General features: G+C 36.5%; 1 protein-coding gene across 4 annotated transcripts in view; it reads left to right on the forward strand.

The window, feature by feature from the left end:
- The window catches only part of LOC129765169 (synaptic vesicle membrane protein VAT-1 homolog-like), a 127774-nt gene that overhangs the window by 93786 nt on the left and 14022 nt on the right, over nucleotides 1-19966 (forward strand). For all 4 annotated transcript variants that reach the window (XM_055765088.1, XM_055765091.1, XM_055765089.1 and 1 more), the window contains exon 4: nucleotides 19297-19426. In XM_055765088.1, coding sequence (XP_055621063.1) covers nucleotides 19297-19426 — 130 coding nt within the window. The remainder of the gene's footprint in view (nucleotides 1-19296; nucleotides 19427-19966) is intronic.

The following is a 19966-nucleotide window of genomic DNA, read 5'->3' on the forward strand; positions in this document are numbered from 1 at the left end:
GCTCCTAACCGCGACGAAAGGCAAAACATGGTGGGGAAGACGCGAGCCCGGAAGCTGTACACCGAAATGCTGACGAAGCCGCATTGCCTAGTAATGGACGACGAAACCTACGTCAAAGCGGACTTTCGTCAGCTGCCGGGCCTGTTGTTCTTCTCCGCAGAGGACAAATTCAGCGTTCCGGAGGAGATTCGCAAGCAGAAACTATCCAAGTTTGCCAAAAAGTACATGGTGTGGCAAGCGATCTGCTCTTGCGGAAAGCGGAGCGCCCCCTTCGTGATGACCGGCACGGTAAACGGGCAGGTTTACCTTAAGGAGTGCCTACAGAAGCGCTTACTACCACTATTGAAGCAGCACGAGGGCCCGACCATCTTCTGGCCGGATCTCGCTTCGTGCCACTATTCAAAGGACGTGTTGGAGTGGTACGAAGCCAACGGGGTCACCTTCGTGCCAAAGGAAATGAACCCGCCCAAGGCGCCGGAGCTTCGTCCAATAGAGAAATATTGGGCGATTATGAAGCAGGCCCTCCGGAAGAACCCAAAAGTTGTCAAATCGGAGGCGGACTTCAAGAGAAAATGGATTTCTGTTCAAAAAAAACTACAACCTGACGTTGTACAGAACCTTATGGACGGGGTAAAGAGGAAGGTGCGAACATACGGGCTTGGGCTCGAAGTATGAATAAAAAGAAAATGCCAAAAGTTGTTTAATAGTTTTTATTTTACTGTCTAAAATTTTCAAAAGGATCGGTCTACTGGGCGAATTTCTACAGCGTTTTTTCCGTGATGCAATTTGATGTGACACACCCTTTACGCTATCAGCAAAGAATAACTCAACCAAGTTCGGCTTGAAGTCTTTATTATAATATTCTTCATTCAAATGATATGTTAAACTACTAAATCCGTGATATTTTGATTGTTGTAAGGTCGAAGATATAATGGAGGATGATCACGTTATTTTCCATCGTCGGAAACTTTCGTTTAGATTCCACCACCAGAGCTTCAAAATGGATTGAAGGCTTTGTTTTAGATTTAAGTTCTGTTCGGTTAAGATCTGGGCACAAAAATCAGTTCTATCTCGAATAGTTGCGATAAAAAATGACGATGGGTCGAAAAATAATCTAACTTGGTTTTGATGGATCAGTATTTGGACACTCTGTCGATCAATCTGAGCTTTCATTTCATTCCACAAATTTTTCATCCGTGTTAACTTTGCCTGCTGTTAAGAAGTTACTCAACAGTTCTCGATTGGGCGAAAATTGAGGACTTTTGGATGGATTTTTCTATCGATGAAATGTATTCCGTTATCAAAGCGTTTTCCAGACAATATTCTTGTAGATACTCGAGTCTGTGGTCTTGTTTGTAACGGGACCTTGGTATTTTATCCGCAACTCCAAAGATGAACATTTTTTTGATTCCTGGTGTCATGAATTCCAAGCGCCACTAAGTTCTGTGTCAGCATCCGACTTGGTTTCTCGCTGCAAGGAAATCTCAATAACCTTTTTGTGGACAGATCTTCTGAACCGGAAGGTATTTCCATTGGAATCTTCTAGATTTCTAGAAGATGATCACCTTTGGAGGGATTGTTCATGTTGATCTAAACAACTTCCAATGAAGTTGCCCTTCGTAAATTTTACTACGACATGTACCTTTTCATCCGAACAATATGTTTCCGTTTATGGGAACTTTTGAGAATACTGCAGACGGCCGATTCAATCAAATATAACTTTTTGGCAAAATTCGAACCTGAACTAAAATTTTCCAAAAATGATGCGCACACTGATGGGCGAAATAAAGTGCTCTCCTTATCATTTTTTAAATTTATTTCATTGATTTGGTACGAATTAAAGTATACACACTGTAATCCTTCTATATCGATTCATTTATGGAATATTGAAAAAAATAGTTTTCTTGGAGAAACAAAAAGATCAATTTGCATTAAAAAAAGTGACACAGAAGTGCTCACTACGAAAATCGATATGTTTTCAATGATTATCCATCTTCTTCTTCTTCTTCAATGGCACTAACGTTCCTAGAGGAACTTCGCCGTCTCAACGTAGTATTACTTGCGTCATTTTTATTAGTACTTAGTTGAGATTTCTATGCCAAATAACACGCCTTGAATGCATTCTGAGTGGCAAGCTCTAGAATACGCGTGATCACAGTGCAAGTCGGAGGAAATTTCTTTGACGAAAAATTCCCCCGACCAGAACGGGAATCGAACCCGAACACCCGGCATGTTAGTTATGACGCTAACCACTCGGCCAAGGGAGCACGAATGATTATCCATCTCGAACGACCGATTATTTATGTTTTGACATATTGACAAGTTTTGGAGCAAACGGCTCGATCTGGTGCCTTTGTGCACGTGATAGAATTTGATCGCAGTTGAAATGGAGACCACAATGGAGACCACATTGTTTTCTAAAGCAATTCTCTGTGAATCGCACCGGGCTGTCACTAGTAAGTACAGTATCAGCAAGGCAGTAATTGGGAAAATTCATCTGAATTTTATAAACGTTCGGATCAGTGGTGGATCGCCCCGGCAAAGGAAGGAGGCGCAAAACGGATGCAAGAACGGACACCAAGATCATGCGTGAAATCAAGAAGAATACGAAGACAATTGTCCGCGAGATCCAGAAAACTCTTCAGCTGTCAGTTTCCGGTTGAAACGTACAGTCTAACCAAGCTCAAATTCCAGCTTTAAATACGTCTTCCTGAAATGTACTTATGGTTTTATTAAACCATCTACACTTCCTCAAAATCACTTGTCCGTTCCCTCTTCACTTTCCTAAATTAAAGCATCACCCGTTGGGATTGATTTAGGGTAACACGGGGTGATTTGGACCACCTCTTTATCTCAAAAATTACGGCTCAACTTGGATTTTTTATAATGTCATTTCCTTCTATTGTTGAACCGTATGTACCTGAAGTAAAAAAACTTTGGTAAAACTTCACAAGTAGAGGGAAACGGTAGCATAAACACAGCAAGCACTTTGATCGTCAAAAAATTTGAGTTTTCCGATAGTGGTTACAATAAACAATAAATGAAATTAATTGCATTTTAATTTTTGCGTATTGTGTGGGGTGACATGGACACGTTTCTATGGGGTGAATTGGTCCTACAGGTTTGAGACTTTTCTTTGGTCTAATTGATTCCAGATGCCACTAAATTACAAAAAAAGATGGACAGACAACGTTGGAAGAAGGAGGAGCTTGAAAGAGCAACACAGGCCATCGAGAACGGATTTTCTTTGACCAAGCATCAAAAGTGTTTGAAAATGCTCGACCTACAGTGAAAAGATTCATGCAGAATTCGAGATGGAGTCAATCCAACTTTTCTAGTCTGGAATCTGGCCAATACACCTGGTATCGATCCCAAAACATTGTTACTGATTGTAACATTATCCCAAAATACTTTACATAAACATAAGTATGTTTTTTTTGCGATAAAACACACACTGGACCAAATCACCCCGCATCAAATTTTAATGTGCAAAAATCATCTCTTTTATTTTATGATATATTTCGCAGATTGAGGCTTCATATAATGATTAAACATTATATATTGAGAGAAAACAAGTGTAGCTTAGTATACAATGTGACATTTTTTATTCAGGCCGTATTGGTTTGGAAATATTAGGCAATTTGCTTAGGTGGTCCAAATTCCCCCCTTTTCCCCTACTGAGAGAACCACACAAACTTCACAATATAGCACTCATGGTCATAACGTATCTAATCTGCATATAATTTTTGCGTAATCATTATAAATTATAAATAGCATTATAAATAGCTATAGATATTTAGGTTTAAATATGAACTGAAAGATGGTGGCTTCTTATCTCATTCAGTCAAATTAAAAAAACAAAATGAAACAGGCGGTTTTGTTAATAGTGATATTTATGTACATTTATCAACATCGATATATCAAAACCAGAAAATGTTGAGTTTTTCGTGTTAATGTTGGAATTTTTTAACCTGATTTTTATCAACAGTTCACTATCGAAAATAGACAGGAAATACTCAATGATTCCGGATTTTTACTGACACTACGACACTTTTGAAGTTCAATTCAGTTTTAATAACAAACTATTCTTCCAGGGTCATCATTTGGAATATAGAATGGGTAGAGTTGACGGATATCTGAAAAGTTACAAGGACACAAGCAGTTGTCCCCAATAAGCAGAATCCTACGTCAAGCTTCCGTCCGTGTCTCAGGGCACAGACCCTTTTATTTTCTCAATAAAAATTTATTGTTTTTTTTTTTGAGGTAAAACTCTTTTTTCCAGTATTCAATAATTGAGACTTAAAAAGAATATAAAAGTCTCTTAAAAAGAATATAAAAAATAATAAATCAAATACAGAGTATTCCACCAATCAGCACGAATTTCCGAAGAATTTTTTAATTCATGTTTTTGATTTAGCTGCAAAACAAATTGTGCCAAATTGTTCGGCACAAGTACAAAAATTGTATCATTTCAGAAAGTAAACTATAACGCAAACTTATAGATTTTAAAAATCGCATCGCGAGAAAAATCCAATATAAACTTTAAAAGTGGAATATCTAAAAAACTACATTTTATAAAAATCCTAATTTTTGATACTACATATGAAGCCCATACTGTCCCCAAAAACTGGTTTTTCATTTGGTCCTGTCCAGATGAAAACGGTTTAAAATTTGTTCGTTTTTTTTCAAAAATTTCCAATTCAAAAAATATAATATCCACAAAATTCTCGTCAAATGATGAAATGTAGGAAATCGTTATTCTGAAAATTCTGAAAAAAATATGTATAAATTTCTCATATGATGACATCAGAAGAAGGGCAATGCTACAGGGGAAAAGTTTTCCCAACAACAACTTTTTCATGTTTTCTTTGAAAAATTACTACAGTGTGCGTGACGAGTTTTTGCAGTAAATTTCAAATAGCAATTTCTCATGCTTGCGGAACAAGTTTCAGATGTATCTGGCATCACTGGATAGTTTATACTGTTAAGGTGAAGGTGCTCTTTTCCTTCATCTCCCTCCCTCACCCGAAAATCAATTATTTTGCGAAACAGTGTGAAGAAAGTGATCGTTTTCGCACATTTCCCATCAAGAAATATCAACCGAACTCTAATCGATTACTCACAAGATATTAAATTTTCATCTGCTGTCGCACTGTATAGTGAAAAACGTCGGAAAACTCGAGCTAGTGCTCTGAAAGTTGAATTTTCATTTTTCAATCTTCAGCAATGGTTTTGTTTGTATTGGTGCAAGCATCGTTATTTTTTCGACACTGATGCCAGACAGCATCATCGAAACAGCTATAAAAACCACTCAATAAAATGTTATTCCTGAGTCATAGCAGCAATTCCAAATGAAATCGTCCTAAAAATGCAGATTTTAAAAACTTGTATTTTTGATTCCAATGAAAGTGTGTATTCCGTTTGGGTTGGAGAAAATTGAGTTTTTCACAGCAATTGGGAATTTTTTGACTCAAGCGTTGCTTTTGAAAAGTGCGTATCGATTTGAGTAAGAGAAATCTTTGATAATTTACATCTCAAAAACTATGAGTCGTACCGAAATAGTGTCTTAGAAAGAGTTATAGAGTATTGATGGTTGAATATGAAAAAAATATACACTGAGGAAAAAAATTAGAAAAAAAACTTTTTTTATTTACAAAATGAAAATTAAATTTGCAATATCCAAAATACATATTTTTTAATTTTTTTTAAATTTATTCATACAAAACAGAAGTCATGTAGAAAATTTAAAAAATGGGCCCAAGATGGTAAAACTATTTTTGACGAACTTTGTGGGACATCGAATTTTTAGGAATTTTCGAAACTTCGAATTTTGTATGTTAACAACCATTTTTAGCCACAAATTATGAATCCTGATGTGATTTAAAACGAAAAAGGTATGATCAATTTCCTTCTAAATGTAGCCGTTCTCGAAATATTAAAAAAAATATTTTTAATTTATTGTCTTTTTTATAGTAAATAATCCCTTTTAATATGTTTGTCGTGTTATACCGTCATGTTCATGAAATTTTATGAATTTGCTTATAATTTCCAACAACTTTTCCAAATACATCATCATGGTTAATTTTTTGACTCAAGCGTAACTTTTGAAAAGAACGTATCGATTTGACAAAGAGAAATCTTTGATAATTTATATCTCAAAAAATATGAGTCGTACCGAAATAGTGTGTTAGAAAGAGTTATAGAGTATTGTTGGCTTAATTTGAAAAAAATATACACTGAGATGAAAAATTAGTACTCTTTTTTTTATTTACAAAATAAAATATAAATATGTATTTTTTTTATTTTTTTTCAAATTTTTCATATAAAATAGAAGTCATGTAGAAAATTTAAAAAATGGGCCCAAGATGGTAAAACTATTCTTGACAAACTTTGTGGAACATCGAAATTTTAGGAATTTTCGAAACTTCGAGTTTTTGTATGTTAGTATGTTTTGTATGTTGTATGTTTGTATGTTTGTATGTATGTTGTAGTCATTTTTAATCACAAATTGTGAATCCTGATGTTATTTAAAACAAAAAAGGTTATTATCAATCTCCTGCTGAATGTAGCCATTCTCGAGATATTTAAAAAAATATTTGTAATTTATTGTCTTTTTAATAGTAAATAGGCCCTTATTATACCAACATGTTCATAAGATTTTATGAATTCGCTTATAATTTCCAAAAACTTTTCTAAATACATCGTTATGGTAAAGACATATGTTTAGGAGTTACGTTACGAAACATTCGAAGACATGTGGGTTAATACAAAACGTAGCGAAACTAAAAAATCTTTTTTATCTTAATTCAAACTTCAATCAATCAAAAAAAATGTTGGAAATTATAAGAAAATTCAGAAAATTTCATGAACATGACGGTATAACACGACAAACATATTAAAAGGGATTATTTACTATAAAAAAGACAATAAATTAAAAATATTTCTTTGAATATTTCGAGAATGGCTAAATTTAGAAGGAGATTGATAATAACCTTTTTTGTTTTGAATATCATCAGGATTCATAATTTGAGCTTGAGCTTGGGTAGACTGTACAATTCGTAGTTGCTCTTCGTGATTGACCTGAACCAACCAAATTGCACAAAGAACACACAGAATGACGCTTGGGGCTAGCAAATCATTCTCGTTGTGCAATTTTCGGTGATTCTAGGTTTAGACGTTCAATAACGACGCCGGCCACGTCCTTACAGTCACCAGGGGATGGGAAGGAATGTTAGTATGATATTCGCCGCCCGAAGGCCAGAAGGGTCGCCTCTATAGCGTGGTTTCCTAGCGTTTATCATGGAAGGGATAGTTGTTAGTGGGAATGGTTAAGAAAAATCAGGATTCACTGCGGTAAGTGATGTGATTCTAAAAACGAGAACTCTCTAGTATTCGGCGAAATGAGATTTGAAGAAAATATACATTCTTATCGGACCGGTCTGCATTTCGTTATTCATCGTGCGTAGTACATAAATATTTTTCCTGACCTGAGAAGGTCATACTCTATGTATTTTTATTCAATCGCAGAGAACAAGGTTATTTTTGGCAACCTGAGAAGGTCGCTAAGAAACCTTCTAGTATACCTCTAATCGACGATATATTCTTAACCTGAGAAGGTCACCGAGGAATTTCTTTCAAACTCGCTAAAACTGACTATGTATTTCGATGTTCGTCACTTGTATTATCTTTCAGAATATTATTCAACGACCAACCGATTTTACATGTTAACATAGTTTTCAATTGCCACAACTAAAGTTATTTTGGGCAACCTGAGAAGATCGGCTAGAAATTATTTAGCATTTTTCGAATCAACGATATATTTTTAACTTGAGAAGGTTAACGAGAAAATCCCTCTGAAATTGCTCGAATCGACAATATATTTTGTGATTCATTACTCGTTTTATCAAGATGTATCGTCGGTTATCCTCGGGCAGCCTGAGAAGGTCACCGATATTTTTAGGATCTTTTGAACCGACGATATATTTTGTTATCCATCAGGCTATTACATTTTGACATATTTTTCCAATCGGCACGACTAAGGTTATTTTTGGGAAAACTGAGAAGATCGACGAGAAACTTCTTTAACATTTGTCGAATCGACTATATATTTTTAACCTGAGTAGGTTACCGAGTAATTTTAAGAAGTAAAAATGGTCGAACCGATGGTATATTTTATTATTCATCATTTGTATTATATTTCAACGCATTATTCAATCGAGACAGTAGAGGTTATCTTTGGGTAACCCAAGAAGGTCGCCGAAAGATGTCCTGTAAAATTCCAACCGACGAAATATATTTTTTGTTCATCACTCATATTATATTTTTATTTTATGCAACTCCACGCAAAAATGCGGCTGCACAAATCGTACGCAATTGCGAGAAATAAACAACTACACAGAACTGCCCCGGTGTGGCTTCACCACCCGCTCGCCCCAAGAAAATAGTTCGCCTCAAGCAAACAAAATAGCCTGCCTCCATCCGTCAGTCATCGCATCGTACATCGCACCAAGGAAAACAAACAAACCACCCTACTCGTACCAAGCAGACGAGTCCGAGTGGGGAAGCAATGCAACCACACCAATACATTCCCATGCAGCTGCTCATCCTCCACGACCACACACCAACCGTACAGCCAAGCTCTCACACACAATCGCAGCCTAATATTAACTGACACGATAATTTTCACCAAAAAAAACTATTTCTACCAGCGAATTGAGCCGAGACAGGTTAAAACACGATACACTACGAAGTAAAGAAACCAAATACGGAGCAAAAAAATAACTCATCCGTACTCGACGGCTGTTCAATCGAGACTACACATCAGGATTCATAATTTGTGGCTAAAAATGATTGTTAACATACAAAAAATCGAAGTTTCGAAAATTCCTAAAAATTCGATGTTCCACAAAGTTCGTCAAAAATAGTTTTACCATCTTGGGGCCATTTTTTAAATTTTCTTCATGACTTCTTTTTTTTATGAAAAAAATAAAAAAAAATTTTAAAATATTTTTTTTTTGGATATTGCAAATTGGTTTTTTATTTTGTAAATAAAAAAAAGAGCACTAATTTTTTTTCTCGGTGTACATTTTTTTCATATTCAACCATTAATACTCTGTAACTCTTTCTAAGACACTATTTCGGTACGACTCATAGTTTTTGAAATATAAATTATCAAAGATTTCCCTTACTCAAATCGATACGCCCTTTTCAAAAGTTACGCTTGAGTCAAAAAATTCCCAATTGCTGTGAAAAACTCATATTTCCTCTAACCCAAACGGAATACACACTTTCATTCGAATCAAAAATACTCACTTGTTTGTCACTTGTCGATTTCATTTGGAAAATCAATAGAATGAAATTGTGTTGATATCAATACAATTATTATTTTTACGTTTAATGGGTCTATAATGTAAGTTATAGCAACTTTAACATTGGTTAAGCGAATTGTATGGCAGAGCTCGGAACACTGCCACGGCTGCCTATGCTTTCAAAACATTAAACGGAAAAGTATTACATTCAATCAAAATGCTCGGTCAACGAAGAGAAGGGTTAAGGCTCTCCAACGTGAATATGTGAAAACAATACGATCAACGGAGGAAAATTTGAGGAATTATCAACATCGAGTTACTATGCGGAAGGACTTGTTAATACCAAAAGAGCCCCAATTCGCATGTGTTATAAATTGGTTCATGTTACGCTCGCGTATATTCAGAATTTTACTTCATATGCAAATGCACCTTCTATACCGTTCTGAATCATATTTCGGACAACATCATATTTCAGACACTTTGTTCTAATATCTTGAGATGCTCCATGCACTGATGATACAACTATAAATTTAATATCACAATTGCTTCTTTAGAGTGATCCCTTGGTTTCACTATCACTTCATTTGAGAATAACATTTGAATTATCACATAGTAGGAAAAAAATCAACAGCACCACTCATTATCGTTTGTGTTTGACGTTTGTTTTGCGTGAGCACGTAGACTTTACCCGTTCATAAATATTTAAATTTCTCCCGTGTTTCATCAGTTCTCATCGTCGTTAACAGTTTACTGTGATTGCTTGGTAAGTCTGTTGAGTATAAAATATAATCAAGTGTAATGTTGTAATTTTCGTCCATAAAATTACAAAATAAAGTGTCCGAATTTTGATTTAGTGTCCGAAGTTTGATTCTTATTCGCTTCATTTGAAAAGCATTTTATTCGATGATTTTATTATGTTTTCAATCAAATAGGTACCAAAGTAGAAAGCTTGAAAGCATATTGAACTAATTTATTGAAAATATCTACCAAATAATACCTGTGCATAAAGTTTAGATCTGTTTTCTGCATCATATGCCTTAAGCGTCCGAAATATGATTCGGAACGGTATATATTTATATTTGCAATTGATCATCGGAGCATATCGTTCATACATTTTACTTTTGTATTGAATTGTTATTTTTTTCAAATGTATTCAATGACTCGTGTCAATGAAGCGCCACACAGTCTGATAAGTGAATTGGTCTATTTACGTGTGCTTTGCTCTTCTCTCACAAACACTATTACCCCATTTTTATACGTGGGTTTACCCATACTACTACAATGGCTAGCTTCCACCTTCACCTTAAGTGTCAGATGTTGAGTAAACGTAAAGATTTCGAAAAAAGAGAGTAATCGGTCAACCGATGTCGTTTAATTGCGCGCCGGAGCTAGTGTTTATTATATAAAGAATACTTGGAAAAGTAATAAACTACCACACGCACCTAACCGGATAAAACTCAAGTGGACGGCAAGGTAAAAAAAATGGAAAAAAATGATAAAAAGGAATCAATGAGTTCGATGAAGTACATGGCTCGGGAAATCGGGTGTTCGGACTCTTCAATCCGGCGAGTAATGGCCAAAAACCTTGACTATAGCCAAATCGACCAAGGCTTATAAGTCGTATGCACTACACAGAGGTCAATTCATGAGCGCTTCGACCAAATCACGGCGGTTGAAGAAAACTAAAAAACTTCTGAGTCAGTTGAAGTATCATTATCATACTAAAGCTGTAATATTTTTCTCTGATGAAAAATAGCTTCAATCAGGATCAAAAGGTGAATCGAAAGAATGACAGGTAGCTTGCACCAGATCGTAGTCAGGTTCCTATCGTCATGTCAACGAAGTTTCCGACCCATGTGATGGTTCCTTGAATGTTCAGCAGGATGTTGTTGTCCCGTGGATGAAGAAGGTTGCTGCTGGCCGTCATTCCATTTTCCAACAAGACATAGCACCTGCTAATAATGCCAAAAAATCACAGAAATGCTTGCTAAAAATGTTCTGAAGATTCGGGAAAAGGAAATTCTATGGAATATCTATGAATCGAAACATGGCAAAACGTGCATGAGACAGTTTCCGGAAGCGTCGATCAATAGTCATCGAAAAAAGAGGCGATTTTTTTGAATGAAATAATTTACAATTCTAATATGTTACGAAAAAATAAACCACAAAACATTCATACCATATATCACTAACTGGTGTAAAACATGTAAAACGTTTACTACAAAAATTCGTCAATGTATGAATGTTCAACATGTAACATTTTAGTGTGTAGATTATCGCGATTGACATATTCTGCAAACTTTTTTTTTCTATTTACAACATTATTTTTTCAACAGCTGTAACAAAAAAACAAAACTGTACAAAAATGCCATATATCCCAGAAACTATAAAAGATAGAAAGTTGACGTCTTCGACAAGAGTTCATATTTTAATAAAATCTAAAACATTACCGAATACATACATCTTCTGATGTATGTGATGGTGACTTGTTGAAATTTGAAAAAAATACATTTTTGAGAAAAATAAATTTTAATTTTTGAGATAATTTTTCAATTTCCTACATTTCATCCTCTGACGAGAATTTTGTAGGTAGGGTAAATGATCTTGGTTTGTCCAATTTAGGGTGGTTTCACGCAACGACTAACTGCCAATCGATTTTTCTTCATGAAAATCACATGTAATCAATACGAGGTTGGGTTTGTTGAAAAGCCCCAAGTCTCTAGTTAATAATACTACCAAATTTTTATGTTTTTTAACAATTTTCCTCAAAAAGAAATTATGATCATGGATTGTCCACCTATGATCATGGTTTGTCCAAAAAGGATCATGGTTTGTCCGGTTTTAGGAATCACTATTTTTGAATGAATAAATTCGAATTCTCAAGTAGATGTTGCATTTCTCATTGCTTGAGTTTACGGTAATCGTATTGATCCATTTATAATTTAGGCCTTCTTCAGAATGTTGCTTTTTCTTGGGAAATTTAAAAGTGTCCACCTCAACACACTCATCACAGAGAAACTTTATTTCTGCTATGCGCGAAGGACACCATAAACAAACTGCAGCGCGCCAAGCGGTTGTCATAGGAATCATGTGGACAAAACAACATTAGTGAATCGGAAAACTCATGATCAGAATTGTGGTCATCTGAATGCGTTGATTACATGGTTTAGCTATGAAATCTGATACAAATGGTGTGCAAGCATGATGTTCACCATATTTGTAAGTGTTATAATCCAGAAAAGATCTGAATACGTGCCAAATAATCATCTGGTGATTGATTAAAAATTAGCTGAAATGAGGGGCGCATTGACACCAATAGAAGGTGGATTCTATAATATCCTCAAACATGTGAATACGTAAAAATATATCATAAAACTACAGTAAATCATTAAAAAGGCAATTTTATTCATATGTTTTGAAACATTCGAATACCAGATTTGACACAGGTGCGTTGAATTAGAGCATTCAAAATAGTGGACAAACCATGATCATATTTTCGATTGGACAAACCAAATTGAGAATTAGAATTTTTTGTAAAAAATCGTGCAAGTTTTAATAGCCCATAAAAAAACTCCCACGAGAAAGATCGATAGTTTTTTCACCACTAAGGTATGAAGCTATAAATTGTGCTTTACTCAGTGAATACCATACAACTATACAATGCTCTAATTTTTGCTGTAATTTCGGTTTTTTTCCGAATCATATACAAAAATGGCTTTGAGCTTAGAAACTATTATCTTGAACTAATAAACTTGGATAATTCTGTTTGAAGGTGTTTCTTTTTACTAATAATGTCCGGCTTTCATAAACCCTTAGTGTTAAAAATATTGTTCATTTCTCATGGGTATCGCACGGATTCAGGGCGTCTGACGAAAGACGCCAGAACTGGGTGTGGTCATACGATTATGCTCACACAGATTTTTCAAACATTAAAAAAACCACCCTATCATTAAACTGCTTTTACAATCTGTCATTTAATGATTTTCAATTTTTGTTTTTGCGTTCAGAAAAACAGTCAAATTAAAATTAACTCTATAATATTTTTGCCATTTTTATCGTTATACAACAAAATCAATTATTCACCAACAATGACATCGAATTGCGAATACACGCGCAGAAAAGCCAACACCCTCAACACGCGTGGCGTGTAGCCTTTCTGTCGAGAGTGCTTTAAATATCCGTTTCTGGCACATGATTACAAACAGCTCCTTATTCCGTGGTGGAAAATGCGAAAGCAACGCACAAAGTGTGCAGAAAATTGAAAATCGATAACCGGGATCCTGCTGTTGCTGTTGCTGAGGTCTACACCATTACGGGGGATGTATGAGTGTATTTGTACGCGTCGGCAAAAGCAAGGGGGGTGGGGGGCGGAGCATCCCTATGGTGCTAAAGCAATTTCTTATGGTTGTTTTTCTCGAGACTCTGTAATGCTGTTGCTTGCGAGCGAGCGACAGGGGCTGTCGTATTTCTGGATGCTGTGGAGCGGAGCATACACATCCCAAGACAGGCGGCAGAGCAACAACATAATGGGATTATCCGCAGGTTTTCAGCCTTTGATCTTTACTCGTCGTGTTGTCATCTTTTCCGGCATTTTTCCCATAGGAGCGGCCTTCAATAGCTGTTTAGCTGCTTTCTTTCACACCAGACTATGATTTCCATGCGGTTACATTATTGTTCCGTTGTCTCTCGGCTGAGGATATGGAATTGATTGAATTGATCCAAGTGTTAACAAGGTACAAACGACATCAGAGCTCACTCCACTACTGATACACATAATAAGGGATATCGAGAAAATGGAAGTGATTCGGAGTAAACACCTCATGTTTTATCGGTGTTAATTCTACGATCTTGTTATTCATACATTTGGATAGCTTTTAGTCCTCAACATATTTTAATATATCTCAAGACCTATTCACACTCAAACGGCTAATCATTGTCGTTTTGTATATTTTTCATATATAAAAAAATAGAACCGCCTAAAAGCAATTACGAATTGGAATTGGGCCAACCGAGCAATCTTTTTCGAGGATTGGCAGATTTAATCGCTTCTTCTACCCATTATGTTTTATCTTGAGCACACAAGTGTCATTGGCATTTTTCCGATGCCAGACGATGACAACTTCCAGCAGCAGTCAACTGGTGACTATCTCTCCGATTGTAAGATATACTCGTATTTCGTTTGTCGTTCGCTAGCCGCCCTTCCTTTCTCCTCTTCGGCTTGGAGTTTATTCAACGCCTTCCCACTTGAGAGCAACAGCGTGAATTGCCCTAACCACTTGTTGTAGGATCCATATCGCCGTCGTCTTTGATTCATCCCAGCAAAGCTCGAGACACAATTCACTGCCGAAAGACAAGATAAACAAATTTCCTCATTCTTCAACTCATGGCAGGAAGCGAACAGAATTCAATTTCATTTAATCCTACCCCGACTTCAACCTCACTGTAGTGTGCGTTTGTTCACTCAACTGCAGACTTCCGATGAGTTGTCTATTCATGTCTCGGAAAGCCGGTCGGAAGGACATTTCCATCACTAACCCAAAAAGAGGAATACCATTACGGCTCATTTACAAATTTTCGCAGCTTTCATGCGTATTTTTCTGGGGTAGCTATTTCCGTCCCCCAACCCTGTTCCGCTGCGCTCTTTTCCTCTTTACTACTTCCTGGATAAGGCAAGCTTTCTTGCTAGTCGAGTGAGACAACGTCGCATGGTTAGGGCGCGTGAAGTTTTCCCCTCAAAATTTTCTCTATACCGCCATTAGCTTTCGTCACGTAGTTGCTTCACTTCAACAAGCGGCGTTGAATTGTCCCCGAAGGGTTCTCGTCTGCAAATAGTGAAAAAGTGGTCGGCTCCCCTCAGCAGGAGCAAGCATATCCGCCTAGGTACCCACAACAGAATGTGTACACGCCATTTGAAAGATTCGACGTTTAGTCGGGGCATTAAAAAACCTCGAAATTCGGAGCGCAGGGTTTTCATAATGTGTAAGTGCTGCCCGGGTTAATGACTCGTTTATTCCATTAGGCTATGTTTAGCCTGACCAGCCGTCATTACCGGACGCGTCACCCCCCACATAAAAAAGATAGATGGGAGGGAGGCAGGAGTTGATTTATTCAGTATAAAAAGGATTAGCGAAAATGTGGGTACAGGAGAATATTTGGCAGAAAAAGGCCACTTACCCCTCGTTGATGGGCTAGGGCAAATTGGTGATGGTTTGAGGTTTTAATTATTAGGCTGCGAATTCATAGTCACATTTTTCTTGGACTCAGCTATATCCTGCATTAATTTCAGACAGACGGAGAATTGCGATTGCGTACAGTCTTAAGCAGAATCGAAACTGTTCCTGAATAGTAATTCATACCGATTTTCATTTCGTTTCTTTGAATTTGGATGAAGATGTAGTAATCATTTATTTTAAGTCAAATTCGAATAGATTCCACATAGAATAATATAAAGATTCATCCGAAGGATTCTGGTTGTTGGAACAGCATAACGAAGTAGGTCTTTTTTTAATTTTATAAACTCTTTATTTGAACGAAGAGATTTTCGAAATATTGAAATTCAATACAACTTTCCGTTCGTTATTTCGTTCGTTAGAATTAGGTTGAATAGACGATCTTAGTGACGTCCCTTCGTAGACTCAATTAATTGAGCTATTAAACTAAACGATCTTCAAATTTGAATGATTCTTCTAAGGCAAACTACGCAGAACAAAACTAAAAAACTTACCCTGAATTGCTTCGATTCTCGAGTGAGACTCGATGCTGTAGGTGGAAGGGTTAACATGGGCGGTGATATTTCAATAATTTCATTACTATCAAAGACATAAATTTTGGGGTGGCATTGCGCATTTCGAAACGAGTAACTCGTTTCGAAAAAACTCAAATCGAACTGGTTTTAGTACTATGTATCTTTTTCAAGTTAATATTTTCAGTATACTAGATTTAGAGCAAAAACGTCGAAACGAACAAAAAACACTCGTTTCGAAATGCACAATGTCACACCTGTTTAGTGATATTTCGTTTGGGTAAATCAGGATTTACGGACATCACGTGGTTGCTGCAATGGTGTTCAGACAAAAAGCAAAATTGATCACTAAAAAATCATTTTAAGTCGTATATTTTTGAAACGCGCAGGGAAAAATTGAACACATACATTCTGTCCAACTTCTATCAGACCATGTGATGATCTTGCTGTTTTGTGTCATTGAAAACAAACAATGCTTCATTTTATATTCTGGTGTATTGGTATTGGTGGCTACCATACACCATATGATTTTAAAATGTGTGTGTGCAAGCGCTGAGCGTAAACAAATGTTTTTTGTATTTTTCAAGTGTCAAGTTTGTATAAGACCAGTTACATTATCCGTTGTTTTAGTTGTTTTGATCAATAAATCTGGAAAATGCCGAAGAAAAAAGTGCTCACGGAGAGGGGCGAAAGACAAATCGATGCATTTCACCAAGGAAATGTTGGTATCAGAGAAATTACACGTCGGATTGGGCAATCCCATCAAGTAGTGCTCAATTTATAAGCTCTCTGACCGAGAAAAGCAGGAAATAGTTACGGCAGGTTCGAATACTTCAAAATTTCTTATGCAAATAAAGGAATCTTTAAATTTGAATGTTTCCTGTGAGACAATTCGTCATATTTGGGTAAAAAGCCCTCACATGAAGAGGGTTTAAGAGAGTTTTGAACGAAATTGACGTTAAATATACTTTATTCTAAGCATTCAAAAATGTATGGAAATATCTTGTTGTGATTCAAACTGTTTGTGTTACAACGGAATATGTTCAGGGTGGTCTTATAGAAGTTGGACAGATTGTATAAGGAGACAAACTGGCTGTGTATTGCTCTCGCGATGACAAGAATGAATAACCAAGCAACTTACTTCAACTGCTTCTACAAAACCATATATCAATCCTTCTGAGGATCCTAAAACATTCTTTCAGTTATTTGAACCTAATTCTAAAGCATTCGACACAATAAAAAGCAAATTTATTTTTATAACTTTTCGCCAATAAATAACTCATGCGAATTCAGGACTGTGCTCGGACATATTGGTGACTTTTTCCGATCGATCCTTCAACTTTCGTGAATTAGTGCATTGTTGCCGGGTTGGAAGTGACGTCAAAGTGCAGCGTATTTCAAGTAGGATTGAATGAAGATATTATCCAGTGGTTGAATTATATTCTCATTACATTCCTGGTTGGAAAATACTGTTCCTCCTTCCGTAAATCACGTCAGTACCCGTTGAAACAATCAACACCATCCAAATTGAACCTCGTCACTTCGGTAAAAACTGAAGATAAAAACCGTTTCAATTCGCGTTTTCCATTGGTGTTCTCAGGGCTCTGCATAGTCATAGTCAACTGAGGATAGTCAGCTGACTATCTGACTGACTATATCCGTATTCAGTTAGTAATAACTTTTGGCTTCTTCACGCAGTTTCTCCGCTAAATAAATGTCTAAGTTCGTTGGTTTGAGTTCACGATGGGTCGACAATAACCCGTCCATTGATGGGGTAATTTCTTTTTGCATCAGAAATCATGTTTTCGTTCCTCTTTAAATGGACGTAAAAACAATGTTGTTACTAAAATTAAAACAGACCGAAAAGTAGAACATTTTTATGACCGCCTGGACATATAGTGGGCGGAATATGGACAGGTTTGTAATATTTACGTATGTATATCTTCGAAATTTCATGGAAGTAGGGGAACTGGGTTGAGAACATATGAAAACTAACGATGAGATTAGTAAAACTTAACAATTTACAATTTTCCGATAATGTCAAAAACGGGCGGCAACAAGCCAAGTAATCCGATTCGTATGACTACGTAATTCAATGTGATTGATTTTAGGGAGAACATTTAGCAAGAACGAATTTCGCTCGTCAAAAATTCGCCCATTCTAAAACTAACTTTAGAAGTCATTTTCTCACGTTCCGATTACGAAATAGGTGGCGAAATAAATGTGAGCGAAAATGTGTCCTAATAGTTTTTTTACCGTATCACTATCCGAAATCTAATTAATGCAATTTAGTTGTTATTTTATGATCCTTTGATGTACGCCTAGCATCCACAATCTGAACATTCTATGTATACGCAATGAAGGAGGAACCACTTCAAAAAGCCATTCATTTCACAGATCTTATACCCACATCTACTGTCAAGATTTTTTTTTGTAGCTTTTCCTCCTTACTTGATGATGTATGCTACTATATAACGACGCAATACATCATAAACTTTGACAACAGAATTCGGAAGCGTTCTTTTATCTAAAACATAATATTTCTGATCTCTAAATTTCATATCTGATTGCTCTCGCATTGTCTGATTTATAAAAAAAATCACTCAGAAAAATCGTCTGGAAGCATTTCTCTTCCTTACTTTGGAATGAAATTTTAAAAAAAGAACCCAAAAATCTCCCCGATACACTCGGAGATAATCAAGCATCATCGCCTCGTTATCCGTCATCGTCTTCAGCTGCTCACAGCCACAGTTTGAGCGTTCCACCAGAAGATGACACGACGAACAATTGTGCAGATGCAACGTCACCACACTTTTGCCTAGTCAAGTGCAGGTCCTTGTCGGAAAGTTTTCTGTACATACTTCGCTTCCAGAACTCGGAAGGTACATGGCATCACGTTCCGCTCGTCTGTCTGTCTGTCTGCTGCTTCGTAGAGGCAACACAAGTGAAACTATTTTCTCTAGCCCTGGAGTGTGTGAAAGAATGTTTTTAATTATGTGAGAAACACAAATTGGGAAACATTTGCCAGATGTTTTCCGTCGCCCCCGCGGAAGTGCCCCTATCTATCGAGACTACTTGCCATATGCAGATACTTTTTGATCGAAAGACAAACACGTTCGAAATTGTGTTCATTTCTGATAAATTCCCATAATCACAATACTCCTACTTGTAGTTACTAGATTCGAACTTTATGAAGTATATACCAACGTCCATTCATAAATATTTTTTCGCTTATATCGTCCACAGTGGTCTCAACTTCCAGGACTTGATGGTGCGACTCGGAGCAATTGATTCGCCCCCAAAGACACCCACCATTCTTGGCTTCGAGTGCGCCGGTGAGATTGAAGCCATCGGAGAGGAAGTCGAAGGATTCAAGGTAAGATGAAAAAACGAACCGTAAGCTCTAGGGTAAACTTTGCACGATGATTGCCGTATACTTTGGAGATAATATAATGGAGAAAGTTGAAAGCCAGCAATCTCGTTGGCTGCACTCAACTACTAAAAATTTTCCAATAGAATGAAGCAGAGAAGATGATAACATTTATTGTACAAAGAGCGAACACAACTCGTCGCGCATTACACACATAATGTCTGGATAGTTTCTTTTTGCCCATGTTACTTCCATTTTTATGATAGACGGACGTAAAATCTGATCAAGCGAACTTGACAACTGCTTCGTGGCGTTTTCACATATTACTTGTCTATATTGATTCAAACCATGCCACCATTTGAATTCACGAACTGTCTAGAAACGACTTTGCGAAAGAATTTCCATCTTTCTCATTACTGTCACTCAAACCCAAATTCGGAATGATTCCTATTTTTTTGGAGAGCAAACTTTTCCGCTCCGCTGCCACCAATCGAATACATGAAAAGAAGTCGACGTATCTTTAAGAATTACTGTCACGTTCCACCA

This window comes from Toxorhynchites rutilus, chromosome 2 (genome assembly GCF_029784135.1).
Source record: "Toxorhynchites rutilus septentrionalis strain SRP chromosome 2, ASM2978413v1, whole genome shotgun sequence".
NCBI classification, from domain to species: domain Eukaryota; kingdom Metazoa; phylum Arthropoda; class Insecta; order Diptera; family Culicidae; genus Toxorhynchites; species Toxorhynchites rutilus.